General features: G+C 53.7%; 1 protein-coding gene across 4 annotated transcripts; it reads right to left on the reverse strand.

Annotated features, from left to right (window-relative positions):
* Positions 1-2,620: 2,620 nt before the first annotated feature.
* On the reverse strand, positions 2,621-15,231 carry PEX11G (peroxisomal biogenesis factor 11 gamma). 4 transcript variants are annotated; one of them, XM_058425407.1, is made up of 5 exons: positions 15,098-15,231; positions 11,574-11,762; positions 7,778-7,956; positions 4,056-4,118; positions 2,621-3,183 (listed from the first exon to the last, which is right to left on the reverse strand). In XM_058425407.1, exons 2-5 carry the CDS (start codon positions 11,610-11,612, stop codon positions 2,949-2,951), a joined length of 516 nt encoding a protein of 171 aa, XP_058281390.1. In that variant the 5' UTR covers positions 11,613-11,762; positions 15,098-15,231; the 3' UTR covers positions 2,621-2,948. The 4 variants fall into 4 exon arrangements, with proteins under 4 accessions (XP_058281390.1, XP_032025350.1, XP_058281391.1 ...); XM_032169459.2 differs by lacking the exon at positions 15,098-15,231 and adding an exon at positions 14,702-14,785; XM_058425408.1 differs by lacking the exon at positions 15,098-15,231 and adding an exon at positions 14,162-14,363.
* Positions 15,232-19,791: the final 4,560 nt, after the last annotated feature.

Here is a 19,791-nt window from a genome sequence, read left to right on the forward strand (position 1 = left end):
AGAATCGGTTGAACCCAGAGGCGGAGGTTGCAGTGAGCCCAGATTGTACCATTGCATTCCAACCTGGGGTACAAGAGTGAGACTTCGTCTCAAAAAAAAAAAAGAAAGGATGAAATTAATTTATTTCATTTTTATTTATTTTTTTGACATGGAGTCTTGCTCTGTCACCCAGGCTGGAGTGCAGTGGCACGCCATCTTGACTCACTGCAACCTCCGCCTCCCGGGTTCAAGTGATTGTCCTGCCTCAGCCTCCCGAGTAGCTGGGATTACAGGCGCCCACCATCATGCCCAGCTAATTTTTGCATTTTTGTAGAGATGGGGTTTCACCATGTTGACCAGGCTGGTCTTGAACTCCTGACCTCAGGTGATCCGCCTGTCTCGGCCTCTCAAAGTGCTGGGATTACAGGTGTGAGCCACCGCGCCTGGTCTATTTTTTCTTCATTGTGGTCAAATGCACACAACATAAAACTGGCCAGTAGCTATTCTCCTGATGGTGGACATTGGAGAGAGAGAGAGTGAGAGAGAGTGTGTGTGTCTCCCCCCACCCTCTGATTTGCTCCACCCCAACCCCAGCCATCCTCTGACCTCTGCCTAGCTGACCCCTCCCCTGGGATGCCCATGCCCCCAGCCTTCCTCAGCACACCTTACGGGCCCTGGGGGGCTTGGAGGCACCCTAAAATGAGATGTTCTGCAAAGAGGGCCTGTAGTGGCTGGGCACGGTGGCTCATGCCTGTAATCCCAGCACTTTGGGAGGCCGAAGCGGGTGAATCACTTGAGCACAGGAGTTCAAGACCAGCCTGGGCAACGTGGTGAAACCCCATTTCTACTAAAAATACAAAATTAGCCAGGCATGGTTGGGCGCGCCTGTAGTCCCAGCTACTCCGGAGGCTAAGGCAGAGAATTGCTTGAACCCAGGAGGCAGAGGTTGCAGTGAGCCGAGATCGCGCCACTGCACTCCAGCCTGGGCAACAGAGTGACTCTGTCTCAAAAAAGAGGGCCCGTAGTCTTTAAGGTTCACAAAGGGGTCCGTTCCCAGCCCCTAAAAGGTTGAGAACCATGGACCAGAATGGGCAACTCAGGGACAGAGTAGTGGTCACCAAGCCTGGGGGCTGCGGGTGCGTAACAGCTGAGGGGTATGAGGTTTCTCTGGGGTGATGGAATGTTCTAAGGTTGATTGTGGCTCTGCACGACTGAATGTACTAAATGCCACTGAACTGTACCCCTTCTGTGGATAAGTTTTATATGTGAATTGTATTTCAATAAAACTGTTTAAACACACACACACACACACACACACACAACCACTGGACCAGCTGACAGAGTGGGAGAGCGGCCTCCCTTTCTGGAAGCATCCGCATCCGACCCGTCTGCTCTGTGCCTGGGCTCCACATGGTCAGTGTCCAAGGCCTTCCCAGCCCAGGCTGTATCCCTGAAGGTGGCTTGCTTTTCCTCCTGGCACCTATGACCAGGTGGTCATGTGGCTTCCCCACACAGAGGCACTGCTCCAAGGGCCCCACAGGTATGAGCTGGTAAGTAGTTGGGTCTCCAGGTAGATAATGAGATGCCCTAATCATGCAGGTGCCGCTAGGGGCTGGGAAGGAGGCCTCTGCTGAGGGCCAGGACAGGCCTGCACCCCCGACAAGGGAGCGAAGGGGGAAATCCACCAAGCCTGGCCCACTCGTGAGTCCTGGCCAGAAGGAGCCCCCACGATGGGGTCTCCCGCACCCGTGTGACCCTGAGCAGCCCCCGGCCTCCCAGCTGCTCAGAGCCACTTGGTATCTTCCTTGTAAAAACAAAACAAACCACAAATGTACTCTGGGAGGCCGAGGCAGGCAGATCACTTGAAGCCAGGAGTTCAAGACCGGCCTGGGCAATGTGGCGAGACCCTGTCTCTACAAAAAGTTTAAAAATTAGCTGGATTTGGTGATAAACGCCTGTAGTTCCTGCTATTCGGGAGGCTGAGTTAGGAGGATCCCTTGAGCCCAGGAGTTCGAGGCTGCAGTGAGGCTATGATCGCACCACTGCACTCCAGCCTGGGTGACAGAGATCCTGTGTCAAAAAGATAAAAATCAAGGCAGTGCAATTGATACCACATGAGGCCCAAGGGCACACACACTGGCTGTTGTGTGTTCCTGGGCCAGGCTGTGCAACAATGTCTGCCAGAGGCCACATGTGCACAGACTCTGAAGGGTCATCTCAGCCAGCAGACTAAGAAGTACCCTCATCCCATCCCACCACACGTTGGCTGAGGTGGGAGCCCCAAGTGTCTTCAGCGATGCCAGTGTGTGTTGCCCAGTCTCAGCCTGGAGCCCTTAAAATGCTCACAGTAGCCCTGCATCTGCAGCACAGTGGCATGAGGCCATGCCCTCAGGTGGCCTGACGAGAGGTGGCACCTCTGGCCTGTGTGCCAGGACTCTGGGGAGAGTAGGGAACAGCCCTCGATGGCTGGAGGCCACTTGGGGTCCGTGGGCAATGCTTGCTCAAAGATGGAGAGGACCTACCAGGCTGAGGGCATTCCTGAAGGTGGGCTGGGGTAGTGTGGTTTCCAACTTTGGCTCTGTCCTGTGGACGGTAAGGGGCCAGGAGCCACCAGTGTAATAACCTTCACCCCTGAGCCAGGTGCCAGCACCACAATGTTTAATTGATTCCCGTTCCAGCTTTCTCAAGGCACGATGGGCTCCCTCCTCCTCATCTTGATTTGGATACAAGACGCCAGCTGGCAGGCAGGAGGTGCTGCTGAAGCCCTCCACGGCCCCTGAAAACTGTCACGGCTGAGGAGCTCCAGGCTGAGGCCTGGGGGACCTCGCATCAGTCCCTCCACCTACCCTGCCCATGGGTTTCGCCACAGGCAGCTCCGTGAGAGCCACGGCCCCTGCCCTGGCGGCTTCTGCTTTGCAGGAAGGGCCCTCCGTGGGCTCTGGCTGTGTCCCTGTGCTCTTCCGGCAGTGTCAGGGGGTAGTGGCCTCGGCCTGGCCGCCAGCCCGGGCCGCCTGATACATGCTGAGGATCGAGGAGATGGTGCCCATGAGGCCCACCAGCCACGGCGGGAAGCGGCCGGCCCACAGCACGCCCCGGGGCAGCCAGTGCACGGCGTTGGCCAGGTCGGCCAGGTTGCTGAGAAGTGACAGCGCCTCCGACTGCATCTGTGCCTCCATGGCCCTCTGCTTGCCCCGGGGCAGCGGGCTGTGGGGCAGAGAGGGGCCGCTCACACTCACGCTCACACCTGCCTGCCCTTCCCAAGCCCCTGAATGCCCTGTGTGGCCTGGCAGCCCTGAGCCCCTGCCTGTGAGTGGGAGGAGCTGGCAGGACCGAGGTGGCCTCCCTGACCCTCCACAGAGACTGCGTCCCCATCACCCCCCCGACCCAAGCACGAACAGGGCAGGGACCCGGATCCAAGTCCTCAAATCCACACCTCACTCCTCATCCTGAACACCCAGAGATGGGGATTCCTTGTGAAAAACAGAACGCACACATGCATTTTGAGAGGTGTGGAGGGAAGGGGGAACCCCAGGAGCGTGGCCTGTGCCTGCCCGGCCTTTCTTTATCAGGATGACACAGTGATGATAAGCCCGGCCAATGCGGCGAGACCGCATCTCCACCAAAAAATAACAAAATTAGCCAGGTGGGGTGGCACGTGCCTGTAGTCCCAGCTACTCGGGAAGCTGAGGCAGGAGGATCAGTTGAGCCTGGGAGGCGGAGGTTGCAGTGAGCCAAATTGGCACCACAGTGCTCCAGCCTGGGCGACAGAGCAAGACCCTGTCTCAGAAAAGAAAAAGAAAAAGCAACAGTAACAATGGCCATGGCCTTCGGGAAATTGATCATTCTCTCCTGCTGGGGGTGCAGGCATGAAGGCTCAGCCCTGGAGTCCTCGCTCAAGCAAGCCTCAGTTTCTCCATCTGTAAAAGGTACCGCCACCCACCAGAGGCTGTGGTGAGACCCCCATGACCTGAGCACAACAGACCCCAGCATGGGCCTGCACAGGGGTGGCTGAGAGCTGGGATCCCACGCCTGCTGGAGGGAGTGGGCCTCCCTGCTAGGTGATCACGGGCTCTTACCTGGTGAAGGGCGCCGTGGGGCTCCGCAGCCTCTGTCTCAGTTTCAGCAGCATCCACAGGGACCTGCGGCACCAGAGCCCAAGGGAGGATGCCCCGGCGGGGAGCAGGAGGGTTAGCTCCACAATGCTGGCCCCGGACATACAGTCTGGGACAGGTGCTGCATCTCAGATAAATGGCCTGCCCTCTGCCTGCCCCCACAGTCCCACGCCCTCCTGGCTGTGCCTCAAGCTCCCGGGGACTCATCTCTAACACGGCCCCGTCCCACCCGGGACATCGTCCTGCACTTCTGACATGGCCATCCAGGGCCTGGCCCAGCCTCTGCAAACCACTGGCAAGTGCTCAAAGGAACATCAAGCCCCGTGAGGTGTTCACAGCCTGGCAGGGAGTCCTAGACAGAAGAGGATACCAAGAGGCCCGCAGTTGGACAGGCCTGGGGATGCCGTTTCCCCTCCAGGCCTTGGCTGCCTTGCCTGCTCTGTGTGGAAAGGCCCAAATCAGTGCCATGCCAGCATCCCCTGCACACACACTCCGGACATTGGCTGGACCTGTCTGGATGATCCCTTGAGCCCCCAGGGCTGGCATCTGCAGGCTGAGGAAGGGGTTACCCAGTGGGCAGCCTCTGTGCTCCCAGGGGACTCTGCAGCCATACATGGCACCCACCCGGGCCAGTCCACCAGGCACCTGCACTCTCCAGCCTCGGCCGTGGAGTGTGCCGGGTTGTGACTGTGACAGAATGGGCAGGGCCTGGTCACATCTCCTCTGGCCACTGGGTACCCAGGGTGCAGGATGCAGGATAGCACCAGCGGCACAGCAGGTGGGAGCCTCCTGGGGGGGCTAGGGCAAAACACTGATTCCTGGGCTCCCCAGACCCACAGAATCAGAAGCTCTAGGCCAGGCGCGGTGGCTCACACCTGTAATCCTGGCACTTTGGGAGGCCAAGGCAGGTGGATCACCTGAGGTCAGGAGTTCGAGACTAGCCCAGCCAACATGGTGAACCCCTGTCTCTACTAAAAATACAAAAATTAGCTAGGGGTGGTGGTGGGCGCCGGTAATCCCAGCTACTCGGGAGGCTGAGGCAGGAGAATCACTTGACCCCGGCAGGCGGAGGTTGCAGTGAGCCAAGATCGCACCACTGCACTCCAGCCTGGGCGACAGAGGAAGACTGTGTCTCAAGAAAAAGAATCAGAAGCCCTGGGCGCCAGACCCAGGCATCTCCATTTAGAAACCTCCTGGCTGATGCTCCGGCAGCCCTGGGCCTTAGGGCAGATGTCTGGTCGTGATGAGCACACATGGAATGCTCTCCACCCACTCCCCCTGCTCACCGCAAACCCAGAGAAATGATGAAAAACCACAGGCCCGAAACAAGAATGCCTCAGCAGGCGGGGCACAGAGGACTTTGATGGCCATGAAACAATTCCATTTGATTCTGTGTGTCAGTGTCCAAACCCATAGGATGCCCAAAACCTAGCGTGAACCCTAACGTGAGCTATGCACTTGGGGTGATGATGGATCCATGGAGGGGCATCAGTTGTAACATGCACCATGGGGATAGTGCCAGTAGTCGGGGAGGCTGTGTGTGGGGGCATATGGGAGCTCTCTGAACGTTATGCTCAATTTTACTGTAAGCCTAAAACTGCTCTAAAAAAATAGTCTGGGCCGGGTGTGGTGGCTCACGCCTATAATCCCAGCACTTTGGGAGGCCAAGGCAAGTGGATCACCTGACCCTAGGAGTTGGAGACCAGGCTGGGCAACATGGCAAAACCACATCTCTACAAAAAAAAAATTACAAAAATTAGCCAGGTTTAGTGGCACATGCCTGTGGTCCCAGCCACTCAGAAGGCTGAGGTGGGAGCATTGTTTGAGCCCAAGGGGTGGAGGTTGCAGTGGGTCAAGATTGAGCCACTGCTCTTCAGCCTGTCTCAAAAAAAAAAAAAAAAAAAAAGTTTATTTAAGCAAAAAAGAAAGGAACCAAGGCTGCCCCTAAAATACAAACCAGAGGTCACGAGGCACCCAGAGGAAGGTGGAGGAAGAGAGGCTGTGAGCCAAGGCCCCCCTCTGACCGGAGCCCCAGGAACATCCAGGCTGGGCCCAGGCACCCTCCCGCGGGTCTCCCAGCACACAGGGAAGGCCAGCACCACAGACAGACACTGCCACCTCCAGGGGCATGGCCATGAAGCATGACCCTTTTGAGACAGTCAAAATGCATAGGCAGGGTATTAGGTCAAAGGCTGGAAAAGAACCACCGAAGCTTGAACAGTGGGAGTCTCTGGGTTGGATTGTGGGTAATTCGAATCTTCTACTCTGAGGTTTATCTATTTTCCAGATTGTCTACGGTAAGCATGTAATTAGGACATCTGTGTCGGGGGGAAAACAAAAACTACTGAGAGTCAGAGCCTCAACTAGGGACAAGCAAACGCTTCCCTCAGAAAAAGGACACAGCCTGCCCCGAGGCTGGGGGCAGCCGCACCTCACCCCAGCGATCTAAGAGCCCTTCATGGCCACTGAAACATGGAGACCAGGGGGCCCAGCTCCTCCTGGTGTTTTCAGGGGCAGGGGATTCTGACTCAGCACATTTGCAAAGAGGAAAATGTTTGGGAGGAAACCATTACTGGAAAGTTCTAGAAACTGTATGGTTTTTTGGAGGCACAGAGCTAGTCAGGAAACTGCTGACTGTTTTCTCCGGGGTGTCGGCTGGCAGCAACACCAGCATGACTCAGCAACCCGGGTAAAGGCCACTCCGCTGGCTGCTTCTCACAGGCCCTGGAGTTACTTCTTCTTTCTAAGTGTGGTCAGCAGAGTCATGGCCCCTCCTAAAATGTCCGTGTCCTGAACCTGTGAACATGTTCACCTCCAAGGCAAAGGAGGCTTTGCCGACAGGATTAAGCTAAGGATTTTTTCTTTTTTTGACACGGAATCTTGCTCTGTCGCCAGGCTGGAGTGCTGGGGTGTGATCTCGGCTCACTGCAACCTCCACCTCCCCAAATTCAAGCAATCCTCCTGCCTCAGCCTCCCAAGTAGCTGAGATTACAAGTGTGTACCACCAAGCCCAGCTAATTTTTATGTTTTTAGTAGAGACGGGGTTTCACCATGTTGGCCAGGCTGGTCTATAACTCCTGGGCTCAAGTGATCCACCCGCCTTGGCCTCCCAAAGTGCTGGGATTACAGGCATGAGCCACCACGCCCAACCTAAGCTAAGGATCTTGAGATGGGGTATTACCCTGGATCATCCAGGTGGTCCCCATGTCATCACAGGGGTCCTTATAGGAGGGAGGAAGGAGGATGAGGCTCAGGGAAGGAGGTGTGACCCTGAAAGCAGAGGTCATGCTTGGAAGATGAAGGAAGGGACCGTGAGCCAAGGAGTGTGGGTGGCCTCTAGAAGCTGGAAAATCCAAGGAAACGGACCTCCCCCTGGGGCCTCCAGAAGGCATCAGCACCTGCTGACACTAGCCCAGGGAGTGTTCCCACTTCCAGCCTTCAGAATCCTAAGATAAGAAGTTTCTGTTGCCCAGCACTACAGAGTTGTGGTAATTTGTTCCGACAGTTATTCTAAACAAATACACCCACAAAAGGAAGAAGCAACAAAACCTCCAAGGAAAACTCTAAGAGGCAAAGACCCACATGCTTCAGTCTGAAGCCTGTGCTGTTGCTGGGGCCACTGCCGCTTTGCTAGGGAGGCCCCGCCCAGGGACCTTGGGTGCTCCCTTCTGGCCCATGCCACTTACCTGGCAACCCCCAGGAGCAGAGAGAGGGCCCACAAGGCTGTACTCAGCGTCCACCACCGGGAAGAGTCCACGTGGAGGACCCGGGCATCAGCTGCCCAGGCGACGTGCTCACAGGGATAGTAGAGCTGGTCGGCCAGGTTCCCTAGGACGGAGACCCAGCGGACAAAGGCGTCCTCCTCCTGTGGGACCAGGAGCAGAGGGGGCCTAGGGTCAGACTTACCCACTGCCCATTTTAGCACCGTAGCCATGCCAGGTGGCAGAGAGCTATTTCCTGACCCTAGTCCCTGGGCCGTGTCCAGGCCCGGCAGGCCCTGCAGGAGAAAGGCTCTGGGGCTGGGGGTCCCCACACAGGCCTGATTTCCCTGTCTCGGTAGCACGGTGCTCAGTGCCCCTTGGAGGGAGGCTCTCAACGCAGCTGTGCAGTGCAATCCTCTGCGGAGCTTCAAAAACCCCATGCCCAGTGCCAGCCCTGAGGATTCTGCCTCACTCAGCCTGGGGCAGGCCCCAGTACCAGGAATTTTCACATTCCCAGGGGATTCCCAGGTACGGCCAAGTTGGGAGCCCTGTGTCAGAGCCTTCCTTCCCAAAGGCTTCCAGTTCCTGCACAGGCGAGGACCTCTGATGCCAGACTCTATGCAGGGAGCATGAGAGGTGGCCCACAGGGAACCCTGACCAGGCTGAGATGGTGTGCCAACCCTTGGGCCACCGCACGCCCACTGCTGACCACGCACCAGGCACAGTTGCGGCAAGGCTCATGGCCTCCCTCAACCCCAAGAAAGTTACAGACGGCCACGCTGAGACTCTCAGGGAAAGCTGCTGGCCCCAGTTCTGGCAGGGATGGTCCTCCAGGCCCTCGAATTGCAGTGCACACGCGGGCTCTCGGTCCTGCACGGTGCGCATACCCTCTGCCCCAAGTTCTTAATCACACCGCCTACAGCCAGCGAGGCAGGACCAGTTGAGGCTGTAGAAGCCAGCGCTTAAGCCTGGTTTCTGGGACCGGAGCCCCGCAGCCAACTGGGACCCCACCCCCTTGGGACCCCGCCCATTGGGACCCCGCCCCATCGGAGCCCCGCCCCCTCCCCCTTCATCTTCCTTGTTACCTGTCACACCCTTCCCCTCCTCTCTGACTTCCCAGGAAGCTCCTCCCCGCCCCCCGGCTGATTCCAGATGCTGCTCTCCTTCTTTCTGGCCAGTCATGATCCTGCCTCCCTCCGGGCTCTGAACCTCACTCCAGCTTCCCTCATCTGCCTGGCGCGTCCTGGCACATTGCCCACCTCCCTGAGGATGGCGGACCCCGCCCCAATGTGGTCATTCCGCCCGGATTTCCTGAGAAGCGGCAGGGTCCAGGCTAGACTCTGGGGAGGGGCAGAGGCTCACCAGGGCAGGGAGGAACGCAGACATATAAACCAGGAACCCAACAAAAGGGGCTCTCGTTCTGGCCAAGGGACACTCGAGGTGCAAGGGCCTCCACCCCTTGCCTGAGGGCTCTTCCACAGAGGGGATAGAGGAAGGAGGGGTCTCAGGGATGCACCAGAGCGTTGTCCTAATCAGACACGGAGGAGGAGGATTCTATAGGTGTCAAAACAGGAAGGCGGCCCACAACAGCAACACTCGTGATGTAGGATGCTCAGGCCAAGGACACGTGGTGCTGAACACCGTGGGGTTGGGGGTTGGGGCGGGGAGCATCTGAGTAGCAAGTGGCTCAGAGAGGTGATCCCTGGGAGGACAGAGAGAACAGACGGGGCAGCCCAGGGAGGGGCATGACGCTGAGAGGCTGGCCCACGCAGCCTCTGAGATCATCCCGTGGGGGGCAAGATGGCCCTCTAGATAGGCTGGCACGCCTGTGGGACGCCGCAGGGACAAGGCTACTCTCTGCAGCACTGTCGCAATAGCAAAACCTTAGAAATCAGTGCCCTGTGCGTCAACCAGAGGCCGATTAAATAAATCCGAAGCTGTGTAGCAGAGCACTATGTGGTCCTGAGAACGCAGCTCTTTCTAGACTGATAAGAAATGATCTGTGGCCGGGCGCGGTGGCTCACGCCTGTCATCCTAGCACTTTGGGAGGCGGGGCAGGTGGATCACTTGAGCCCAGGAGTTCAAGGCCAGCCTGGGCAACATGGCAAAACCCTGTGTCTACAAAAGATACAAAAAATTAACCAGGTGTGGTGGCGCACCTGTAGTCCCAGCTATTCGGGAGGCTGAGGTAGGAGGATAACCTGAGCCCGGGAAGTCAAGGCTGCAGTGAGCCATGATCACGCCACTGTACTCCAAGCTGAGTGACAGAGTGAGACCCTGTCTCCAAAAAAAAAAGAAAGATAAAGAAATGATGCCTAAGCTGTACTGTTAAGTGAAAAAAGCACTGTTTATGTAAACCATGTGTATTTGCCTATGCAAGTACAGGAAATCTCACAAAGGAGACACAAGAAGCTGACCACAGGGCCGGGCACGGTGGCGCACACCTGTAATCCCAGCAGTTTGGGAGGCTGAGGCGGGCGGATCACTTGAGGTCGGGAGTTCGAGACCAGCCTGGCCAACATGGCAAAACCCCATCTCTACTAAAAATACAAAAATTAGGCAGGCGTGGTGAAGGGTGCCTGTAATCCTAGCTACGTGAGGGGCTGAGGCAGAAAAATCATTTGAATCCGGGAGGTAGAGGTTGCAGTGGGCCGAGATCACGCCACTGCACTCCAGCCTGGGTGACAGAGTGAGTGAGACCTTGTCTCAAAAAAAAAAAAAGAAGCTGACCACAGTGGCTGCATCTGTGGGGAAAAATTGGAGGCCTGAAAGCTGAGGAAGGAGGGAGGTTTTTTAAAATTATATCCTCCTTTGGAACGTGTGAACATTTGCTATTTTTAAAAATTTAAATCAAAATGAGAACATCTGATCCTCTCAAAGAAGAAAGTGAAAATTTTAAAAGTAATAAACTACCCACGCAGGGAGCACTTTGGGACAAGACTATAAAACGCTCATGGTGGCTCACGCCTGTCATCCCAGCACTCAGGGAGGCTAAGGCAGGAGGACCACTTGAGCCTAAGAGTTCAAGGCTGCAGTGAACTACGATCACTCCACTGCACTCCAGCCTGGATGACAGAGCAAGACCCTATCTCTAAAAAAAAATTTTTTTTTCTTTCGTTTGAGATGGAGTCTTGCTCCATTGCCCAGGCTGGAGTGCAGTGGCACAATCTCAGCTCATGGCAACCTCCGCCTCCCAGGTTCAAGCGATTCTCCTGCCTCAGCCTCCCAAGTAGCTGGAACTACAGGTGCGCGCCACCATGCCCGGCTAATTTTTGTATTATCAGTAGAGACAGGGTTTTTTTTTTGTTTTTTTTTTTTGAGATGGAGTCTTGCTCTGTGGCCCAGGCTGGAGTGCAGTGGCGCGATCTCAGCTCACTGCAAGCTCTGCCTCCCGGGTTCAGGCCATTCTCCTGCCTCAGCCTCCCAAGTAGCTGGGACTACAGGGCCTGCAACCACACCTGGCTAATTTTTTGCATTTTTAGTAGAGACGGGGTTTCACTGTGTTAGCCAGGACGGTCTCGATCTCCTGACCTCGTGATCTGCCCGCCTCGGCCTCCCAAAGTGCTGGGATTACAGGCGTGAGCCACCTCACCCGGCCGAGACAGGGTTTTACCATGTTGGCCTGGCTGGTCTCGAGCTCCTGACCTCGTGATCCGCCCGCCTTGGCCTCACAAAGTGCTAGGATTATAGGCATGAGCCACCGTGAGGGGCCAAAAAATTTTTTAAAACATGTCCACTCAGGTCCGTGCCCTACTCCCTAGAGCCCCACAAACCCTGTTACCTGTGCCCCCAGGCCGTATTGCTTAGTGTAGACAAACATGGGCAGGTCATCAAAGAGTCGCAAGATGGTCCTGCAGTGGCTGAGTTGGGTGGACACCACCAACAGACGTGTCCCCACTTCGGACCTGGCGGGACACTGTTCAACCAGAACCCCACCAACCAGCTGGCAGCAGTACCCCAGCACTCGGATCTGTGGGAAACCAGAAGCAGTCAGCGTGGCCCTCCTGTTCGGCAGAACTGAGCTGCATCCCCCTACACCTGGCCCCGGGCCCCGCTGGATTGAGAGTGTGGAAGAGTCTTTTTTTTTTTTTTTTTGAAAGAGTCTCACTCTGTCATCCAGACTGGAGTGCAGTAGCATGATCTCGGCTCGCCGCAGCCTCCATCTCCCATGTTCAAGCGATTCTTGTGCCTCAGCCTCCCGAGCAGCTGGGATTACAGGCGCCCACCACCACACCCCACTAATTTTTACATTTTTTGTAGAGACAGGGTTTCACCAGGTTGGCTAGGCTGGTCTCGAACTCATAACCTCAGTGATCGTGATCCACCTGCCTTAGCCTCCCAAAGTGCTGGGATTACAGGCACGAGCCACCGTGCCTGACCCAAGGGTTTGGAAGATTCTAAATCTACAAAGTGACAGTAAAAGCTGAAAGTTTAGGTGGGGCACAGTGGCTCACGCCTCTAACCCCAGCACTTTGAGAGACCGAGGTGAGAGGATGCCTTCAGACCAGGAGTTTGAGACCAGCCCAGGCGACATAGCGAGACCCTGTCTCTACCAAAAAAAAAAAAATTTTTTTTTTGAAACGGAGTCTCGCTCTGTCGCCCAGGCTGGAGTGCAGTGGCGCGATCTCGGCTCACTGCAAGCTCCGCCTCCCGGGTTCACGCCATTCTCCTGCCTCAGCCTCCCGAGTAGCTGGGATTACAGGCGCCCACCACCAAGCCCACCTAATTTTTTGTATTTTTAGTAGAGACAGGGTTTCACCGTTTTAGCCAGGATGATCTCGATCTCCTGACCTCGTGATCCGCCCACCTCGGCCTCCCAAAGTATTGGGATTACAGGCGTGAGCCACCGCGCCTGGCTACCAAAAATTTTTTTAAATTAATGGGGCATGGTGACTACTTAGGAGGCTGATGCTGGAGGATCACTTGAGCCCAGGAGTTCCAGACTGTAGTGAGCTATAATCGTGCTACTGCACTCCAGCCTGGGCAACAGGGTGAGACTCTGTCTAAAAAAAAAAAAAAGCGGAAAGTTTAAAAACATACTTGGAGGTGGAACAAATGAAGAAACATGACATCATTGATGTAACTGAAGGGCACAGCCTTTGGGGACAGATGTGACAGGAACAAAGAAAACAAAGCTCCTTACTTCCTACCTCCCAGGTCCTTCTTTTTCCAGGTGGCAAGAAGCCATAGCTAAAGTGTATATTTACATCTACCTGCCTGGACCAAAGCCTTTGGCTGTGCTGAATGGTGGGCGCAGGTGATCAGGCCTCAACCCAGTGAACAACAGGATAATTTGGTTGAATTACTTTAGAGAGAAAGAACCTACTCAGTAGGTGACATGGAGCCTTGTGAAATAGGTCATCTTCACTACTCTTGTATCTTTCTTTTTTGGAGACAGAGTCTTGCTCTGTTCCCCAGGCTCGAGTGCAAAGGTGTGAGCTCACTGCAACCTCAGCCTCCCAGGTTCAAGCAATTCTCCCGCCTCAGCCTCCCAAGTAGCTAGGACTACAGGCACGCACCACCACACCCGGCTAATTTTTGTATTTTAGTAGGGACGGGGTTTCATCACGTTGCCCAGGCTGGTCTCAAACTCCTGAGCTCAGACAATCCACCCACCTCAGCCTCCCAAAGTGCTAGGATTACAGGCGTGAGCCACCACGCCCAGCCTCCCTTATATCTTTATTTTACCTGCTTTTAAGAAATTGCGTGTTCCTGTTGCTTTATTTATTTTTACTTGTAATTCCTTTCTAGCCCCATTATAATGGCAAAACACTGCAATCTGAATGTTCAACTCGGGGGGGATTTGTTAACCCACCCCCCATCATAAGATATTTGAATGGAATCTAAATGCCTAGCCACCAGTACACCCCCTGGTACAACCTAAATGTCTACCTATAAGAGACTGGTGGGGACAAGCTAAGAGTCCAGACTCAGGGGCATGGATGGCATAACCTAAATGCTCAACCATATGGGACTTGATTGGAACTAAAAACTGTCCAGCCACAGGGAGAGTCTTGCAATATCCTAAATCCCCACATGAGATTGTTTGGGACAACCCAGGGACCAACTACAGTGGCCTGGTCAGATCCTAAATGTCCAAACATGGGAATCTGTTTGGTATGTAAACGTCCAGCCAGGCTGGGTTGGCAGAGACGATCTAAATGACCAACTGGGGTTTTGTTGGAACCCATCACTGCTTAGGCACGGCAGGGCCCCAGGCCACGGTGTGTTCTTTGGTCTAGGTTTGCTGAAACAACCTAAATGCCTAACTATAGGAAATCTGGTTGGAAGTGAATGTCCAGCCACAGGAGAGCCCTGCAACATCCCAAATTCCAACACCAGATTGTTCAGGACAACGCAGGGACTGACTTCAGTGGCCTGGTCGGATCCAGAACGTCCAAACACGGGAATCTGGCCAGTGTGTCAATGTCCAGACAGGTTGGGTTGGCAGAAACGATCTAAATGTCCAACGCTGGCCAGGTGCGGTGGCTCACGCCTGTAATCCCAGCACTTTGGGAGGCCAAGGCAGGTGGATCGCTTGAGGCCAGGAGATCGAGACCATCCTGGCTAACACGATGAAACCCCGTCTCTACTAAAAATACAAAAAATTAGCAGGGCGTGGTGGTGGGCACCTGCAGTCCCAGCTACTCGGTGGGGGGCTGAGGCAGGAGAATCGCTTGAACCCGAGAAGCGGAGGCTGCAGTGAGCAGAGATCACACCACTGCACTCCAGCCAAAATAAATAAATACATAAATGTCCAATGCTAGGGCACCGCGTTTGAGCCTAGCTCGGACGGGGCCTCTGCAACGGAGTCTCCTGGGCGACCCCGTCCCCTCTCTGGCCTGTTTCCCCGTCTCTGAGCTTGGGCCAAACTCTACGACCTGCGGCCCCAGTCCGCCCCTGCCTCACCAGGCGGTCCCGGCCCCTGTAAGACTCCAGCGCCGACGCCAGGCCGCTCAGCGACGCCATGGCAACTCCGTGACGTCACCGCGAAGTCGGCGCGCCGCGCCAGGGGGCGGGGCCAGGCCGGGGTCCCGGGAGCGCCCCAAAGGCTTGCGCGCAGGCGCGGCCGCAGGCCTTTGTTCCCTGACTGGCTTTTTGTCCGCTGTAGGGGAGGGACAGAGTTTGCAGAGGTGGGGCCGACACGTGTGTGCTCTCCAGGCCTGCAGACCTTGGATGATCCTCGGAGTTTGCTGCATTCTGCCCCACGGCGGTTTGGCCAACTACCCACGCACAAAAAAATATATTTCTAAGTTTAACCAACTACCCACACGCTCCAAAAATATTCCAAGCAAAACCACCAACCTGTTCGCAGTGGTTCAAGGAGAGATTTTCCTTTTTAGTTTTTGTGCTTCAGCTTTTCTGCACTGTCTGCTTGCCTATAGTGAGCAGGAATGACTGCTGTAATATCACAACAAGGCATCTTTCGACGTTAAGACGTTATCTTTGGACGTTAAGAATTGTTCTAGAGCCGGGTGCGGTGGCTCACGCTTGTAATCCCAGCACTTTGGGAGGCCGAGGCGGGCGGATCACGAGGTCAGGAGATCGAGACCACAGTGAAACCCCGTCTCTACTAAAAATACAGAAAATTAGCCGGGCGTGGTGGCGGGCGCCTGTAGTCCCAGCTACTCGGAGAGGCTGAGGCAGGAGAATGGCGTGAACCCGGGAGGCGGAGCTTGCAGTGAGCCGAGACTGCGCCACTGCACTCCAGCCTGGGTGACAGAGCAAGACTCCGTCTCAAAAAAAAAAAAAAAAAAAGAATTGTTCTAGAATACACAAGAATTGTAACTGGACTTGCTCCAGAAAGGGTAACCCGGGTGATTGAGGAAAATATTACATTTTCACCTTTATGCCATTTTGTAGCTGTTAAATTTTGTGCAATATTCTTGTATCATCTCGTGAAAAAAAAAAAGTCAAATACCATTTTCACCCGTTTTTGTTTGTTATTGAGGTAAAATTGACACAAGATGAAATTAACCATTTAAAAATGCACAATTCTTGGCCGAGCGCAGTAGCTCACTCCTGTAATCCCAGCATTTTGGGAGGATCACCTGAGGTCAGGAGTTCGAGACCAGCCTGGCCAAGATGGTGAAACCCCATCTCTACAAATGTACAAAAAATATAGCCAGGCATGATGGCGGGCGCCTATAATCCCAGCTACTCAGGAGGCTGAGGCAGGAGAATCGCTGGAAACTGGGAGGCAGAGGCTGCAGTGAGCCGAGATCATACCATTGCACTCCAGCCTGGGAGGGAGAGCGAGACTTCGTCTCAAAAAATAAAATAAAATAACATAAATAAAAAATAAAAATGCACAACTCAGTGACATTTAGTACATGCGCATGTTGTACAACCATCACCCCTTGCTAGTTTTGGAGTATTTTTATCACCCCGAAGAGACCCCCGTAGGAGACCAGCACATGCCACTCTGAAATATGTGACCTTGGTGTAGGATTATTTTGAGCTGAGATCAATGGAGCTGATATCGGAAAAGCTCTCTGTTCTTCCCTGATTTGCCTCAAAGCAGGACCTAAATGTACAAAGGTGCCCTCCTCCCCTCTACCAGGAAGGACAAAGGTTGATCACCAGGGACACCTTTAGACTCTTGTCTGGAGAGTCTTTTTTTTTCTTTTTCTTTTTTTTTGAGACGGAGTCTTGCTCTGTCCCCAGAGCTAGAGTGCAGTAGCGCCATCTCTGCTCACTGCATCCTCCGCTTCCCTGGTTCAAGCGATTCTCGTGCCTCAGCTTCCCAAGTAGCTGGGATCACAAGTGTGCACCACAGTACCTGGCTAATTTTTGTATTCTTGGTAGAGTCGAGGTTTCACCACGTTGGCCAGGCTGGTCTCAAACTCCTGGCCTCAAGTGATCCGCCCGCCTCAGCCTCCCAAAGTGCTGGGATTACAGGCGTGAGCCACCGCACCCGGCCTCAATGTCCTTTTCCATTGTCTTGTCACTTCTCCAAAAATTTGCTGCTGTGTGTTGAAGGTGTTATATAAGCAGGAATTATAGAAGCTATATAAGCCACCCCATTTCTATTGGCATCTCCCGTGTATACATAAGGTATACATGTCAGGCCTCTGAGCCCAAGCCAAGCCATCACATCCCCTGTGACTTGCACGTATATGCCCAGATGGCCTGAAGTAACTGAAGAATCACAAAAGAAGTGAATATGCCCTGCCCCACCCTAACTGATGACATTCCACCACAAAAGAAGTGTAAATGGCCGGTCCTTGCTTAAGTGATGACATTACCTTGTGGAAAGTGCTTTTCCTGGCTCATCCTGGCTCAAAAAGCACCCCTACTGAGCACCTTGCGACCCCCACTCCTGCCTGCCAGCGAACAAACCCCCTTTGACTGTAATTTTCCTTTACCTACCCAAATCCTATAAAACGGCCCCACCCTTATCTCCCTTCCCTGACTCTCTTTTCGGACTCAGCCCACCTGCACCCAGGTGAAATAAACAGCCATGCTGCTCACACAAAGCCTGTTTGGTGGTCTCTTCACATGGACGCGCATGAAAATACATGTTAATAAATTTGTTTTTCCCTTATTAATTCTTTTTTTCCTTCTTCTTTTTTTTTTTTTTGAGACGGAGCCTTTCTCTGTCGCCCAGGCTGGAGTGCAGTGGCGCAATCTCGGCTCACTGCAAGCTCCGTCTCCCGGGTTCACGCCATTCTCCTGCCTCAGCCTCCCGAGTAGCTGGGACTACAGGTGCCCGCCATATGCCCGCCTAATTTTTTGTATTTTTAGTAGAGACAGGGTTTCACCGTGTTAGCCAGGATGATCTTGATCTCCTGACCTCGTGATCCGCCCGCCTCGGCCTCCCAAAGTGCTGGGATTACAGGCGTGAGCCACCGCGCCCGGCCTCTATTTTTTTTTTTTTTTTGAGACAGGGTCTCACTCTGGGAGGAACCAAATTTGTAGATGTGAGGCCGCCACATGTGTGCTCTCTGGGCCTGAGGACCCAGGATGATGCCCAGAGCTTGCTACATTCTACCCCATGGTAGCTTGACCAACTACCCACAAAAAGGGGTAGAGCGCAGCGGCAGGATCTTAACTCACTGCAGCCTTGAACTCCTGGGATCAAGCGATCCTCCTACCTCAGCATCCTGAGTAGGTGGGACCACAGGTGCCTGCCACCACAACTGGCTAATTTCTTTTTATTTTTTATTTTTTGTAGAAACGGAGTCTCACCATGTTACCCAGGCTGGCCTTGAGCCCTGGGCTTCAGCAATCTTCCCACCTCGATCTTCCAAAGTGCTGGAATTACAGGCGTGAACCACCGCGCCCGCCCTTGTTAATTCTTTCATTGCAAGGATCCATCATAGCTAAGAACTAAGAATAATGGAAAAAGTATTTTTCCTCCCCTACACCCTGTTCCCATAAAGCAATCACTCAATTCCTCCCTCCTCCCAGCCCCTGGCAACCACTAATCTGCATTCTCTGCTGTCTCTCTATATTTTTACCACTTCTTGATTTTTTTTTTTTTTTTTTTTTTGAGACAGAGTCTCACTCTGTCGCCCAGGCTGGAGTGCAGTGGCGCAATCTCAGCTCACAGAAGCCTCTGCCTCCCGGGTTCAAGCAATTCTCCTGCCTCGGCCTCCCAAGTGGCTGAGAGTACAGGTGCATGCCACCACATCCGGCTAATTTTTGTATTTTTAGTAGAGACGGATTTTACCATATTGGCCAGGCTGGTCTTGAACTCTTGACCTCAAGGGATCTGCCCGCCTCGGCCTCCCAAAGTGCTGGGATTACAGGCATGAGCCACCGTGCCTGACCTCCTTAATATTTCATACAAATGGAATCATACAATATGTGACCATTTGTGTTGGCCTCTTCCACCAAGCATAATGGGTTGTTTTGGTTTTTGCTTTTTGTTTTTGAGACAGGATCTTGCTCTGTCATCAGGCTGGAGTGCGGTGGTGCGATCATAGCTCACTGCAGCCTTGAACTCCTGGGCTTGAGAGATCCTCCTGCCTCAGCCTCCACATCGCCTGGAACTACAGGTGCACTCCACCACATCCGGCCAATTTTTTAAATTTTGCTTTTGTAGAGATGGGGTCTCGCTATGTTCACCAGGCTGGTTTCGACCTCTGGACTCAAGGGATCCGCCTGCCTTGGCCTCCCAAAGTGCTGGGATTACAGGTGTGAGCCACCGTGCACAGCTGAGCATAATGATGTTGAGGTTCATCTGAGTCACAGCATGTATCAGAATTTCATTCCACTTGCAGCTGAATAACATTGCTCCATATGGATGGACTACATTTTGTTTATCCACGTACCAGCTGATGGTCATTTGGGCTGTTTCTGCCTTTTGGTGATCGTGAATAAGTACAGCTATAAACATTCGTGAATATGTAGTTGGAGTCCCTGGATTCAATTCCTTTGGGTCTATACCTAGAAATGGGGTTGCTGGGTCATTTTGTAACTCTGTGTTGAACTTTTTGAGTAATTGCCCAACTGTTTCCCACAGTAGCGGTACCATTTTCCATCCCCACCAGCATTACACAAAGGTTCCAATTTCGCCACATCCTTGCAACGTCCTTTTTTGATTACGATAGCCATCATAGGAGGTGTGAAGTGATATCCCATTGTGGTTTTGTTTTGCCTTTTCCTGATGACTATGATGTTAACCAGTCTGTTTGTTTGTTTGAATTTTTTTTTTTTTTGAGACAGAGTCTCACTCTATTGCCTAGGCTGGAGTGCAGCGGCAATCTCAGCTCACTGCAACCTCCATCTCCCAGGTTCAAGCGATTCTCGTGCCTCAGCCTCCCAAATAGCTGGGATGACAGCACATCCACCACTGTGCCCAGCTAATTTTATACTTTTAGTAGAGACGGGGTTTCACCATGTTGGCTAGGCTGGTCTCAAACTCTTGATCTCAAGAGATCTGCCCCCCTCAGCCTCCCAAAGTGCTGGGATTATAGGCGTGAGTCACTGCATCTGGCCTTGATATTAACCAGTTTTCTTTCACAGAATATTTCCTCTTGATTTCAACTCTT

Source organism: Hylobates moloch, unplaced genomic scaffold (genome assembly GCF_009828535.3).
Source record: "Hylobates moloch isolate HMO894 unplaced genomic scaffold, HMol_V3 SCAFFOLD_12, whole genome shotgun sequence".
NCBI lineage: Eukaryota > Metazoa > Chordata > Mammalia > Primates > Hylobatidae > Hylobates > Hylobates moloch.

Excerpts from the sequence above, each read along its gene's own strand:
- PEX11G (XM_032169459.2), bottom strand. The coding sequence starts at position 14,761 with ATGGCGTCGCTGAGCGGCCTGGCGTCGGCGCTGGAGTCTTACAGGGGC. Across the intron at positions 11,763-14,701 it reads ACAGGGGCCGGGACCGCCTG|ATCCGAGTGCTGGGGTACTG; the intron begins GTGAGGCAGGGG and ends GGTTTCCCACAG. Across the intron at positions 3,184-4,055 it reads CCCACGGCGCCCTTCACCAG|CCCGCTGCCCCGGGGCAAGC; the intron begins GTAAGAGCCCGT and ends TCTGCCCCACAG.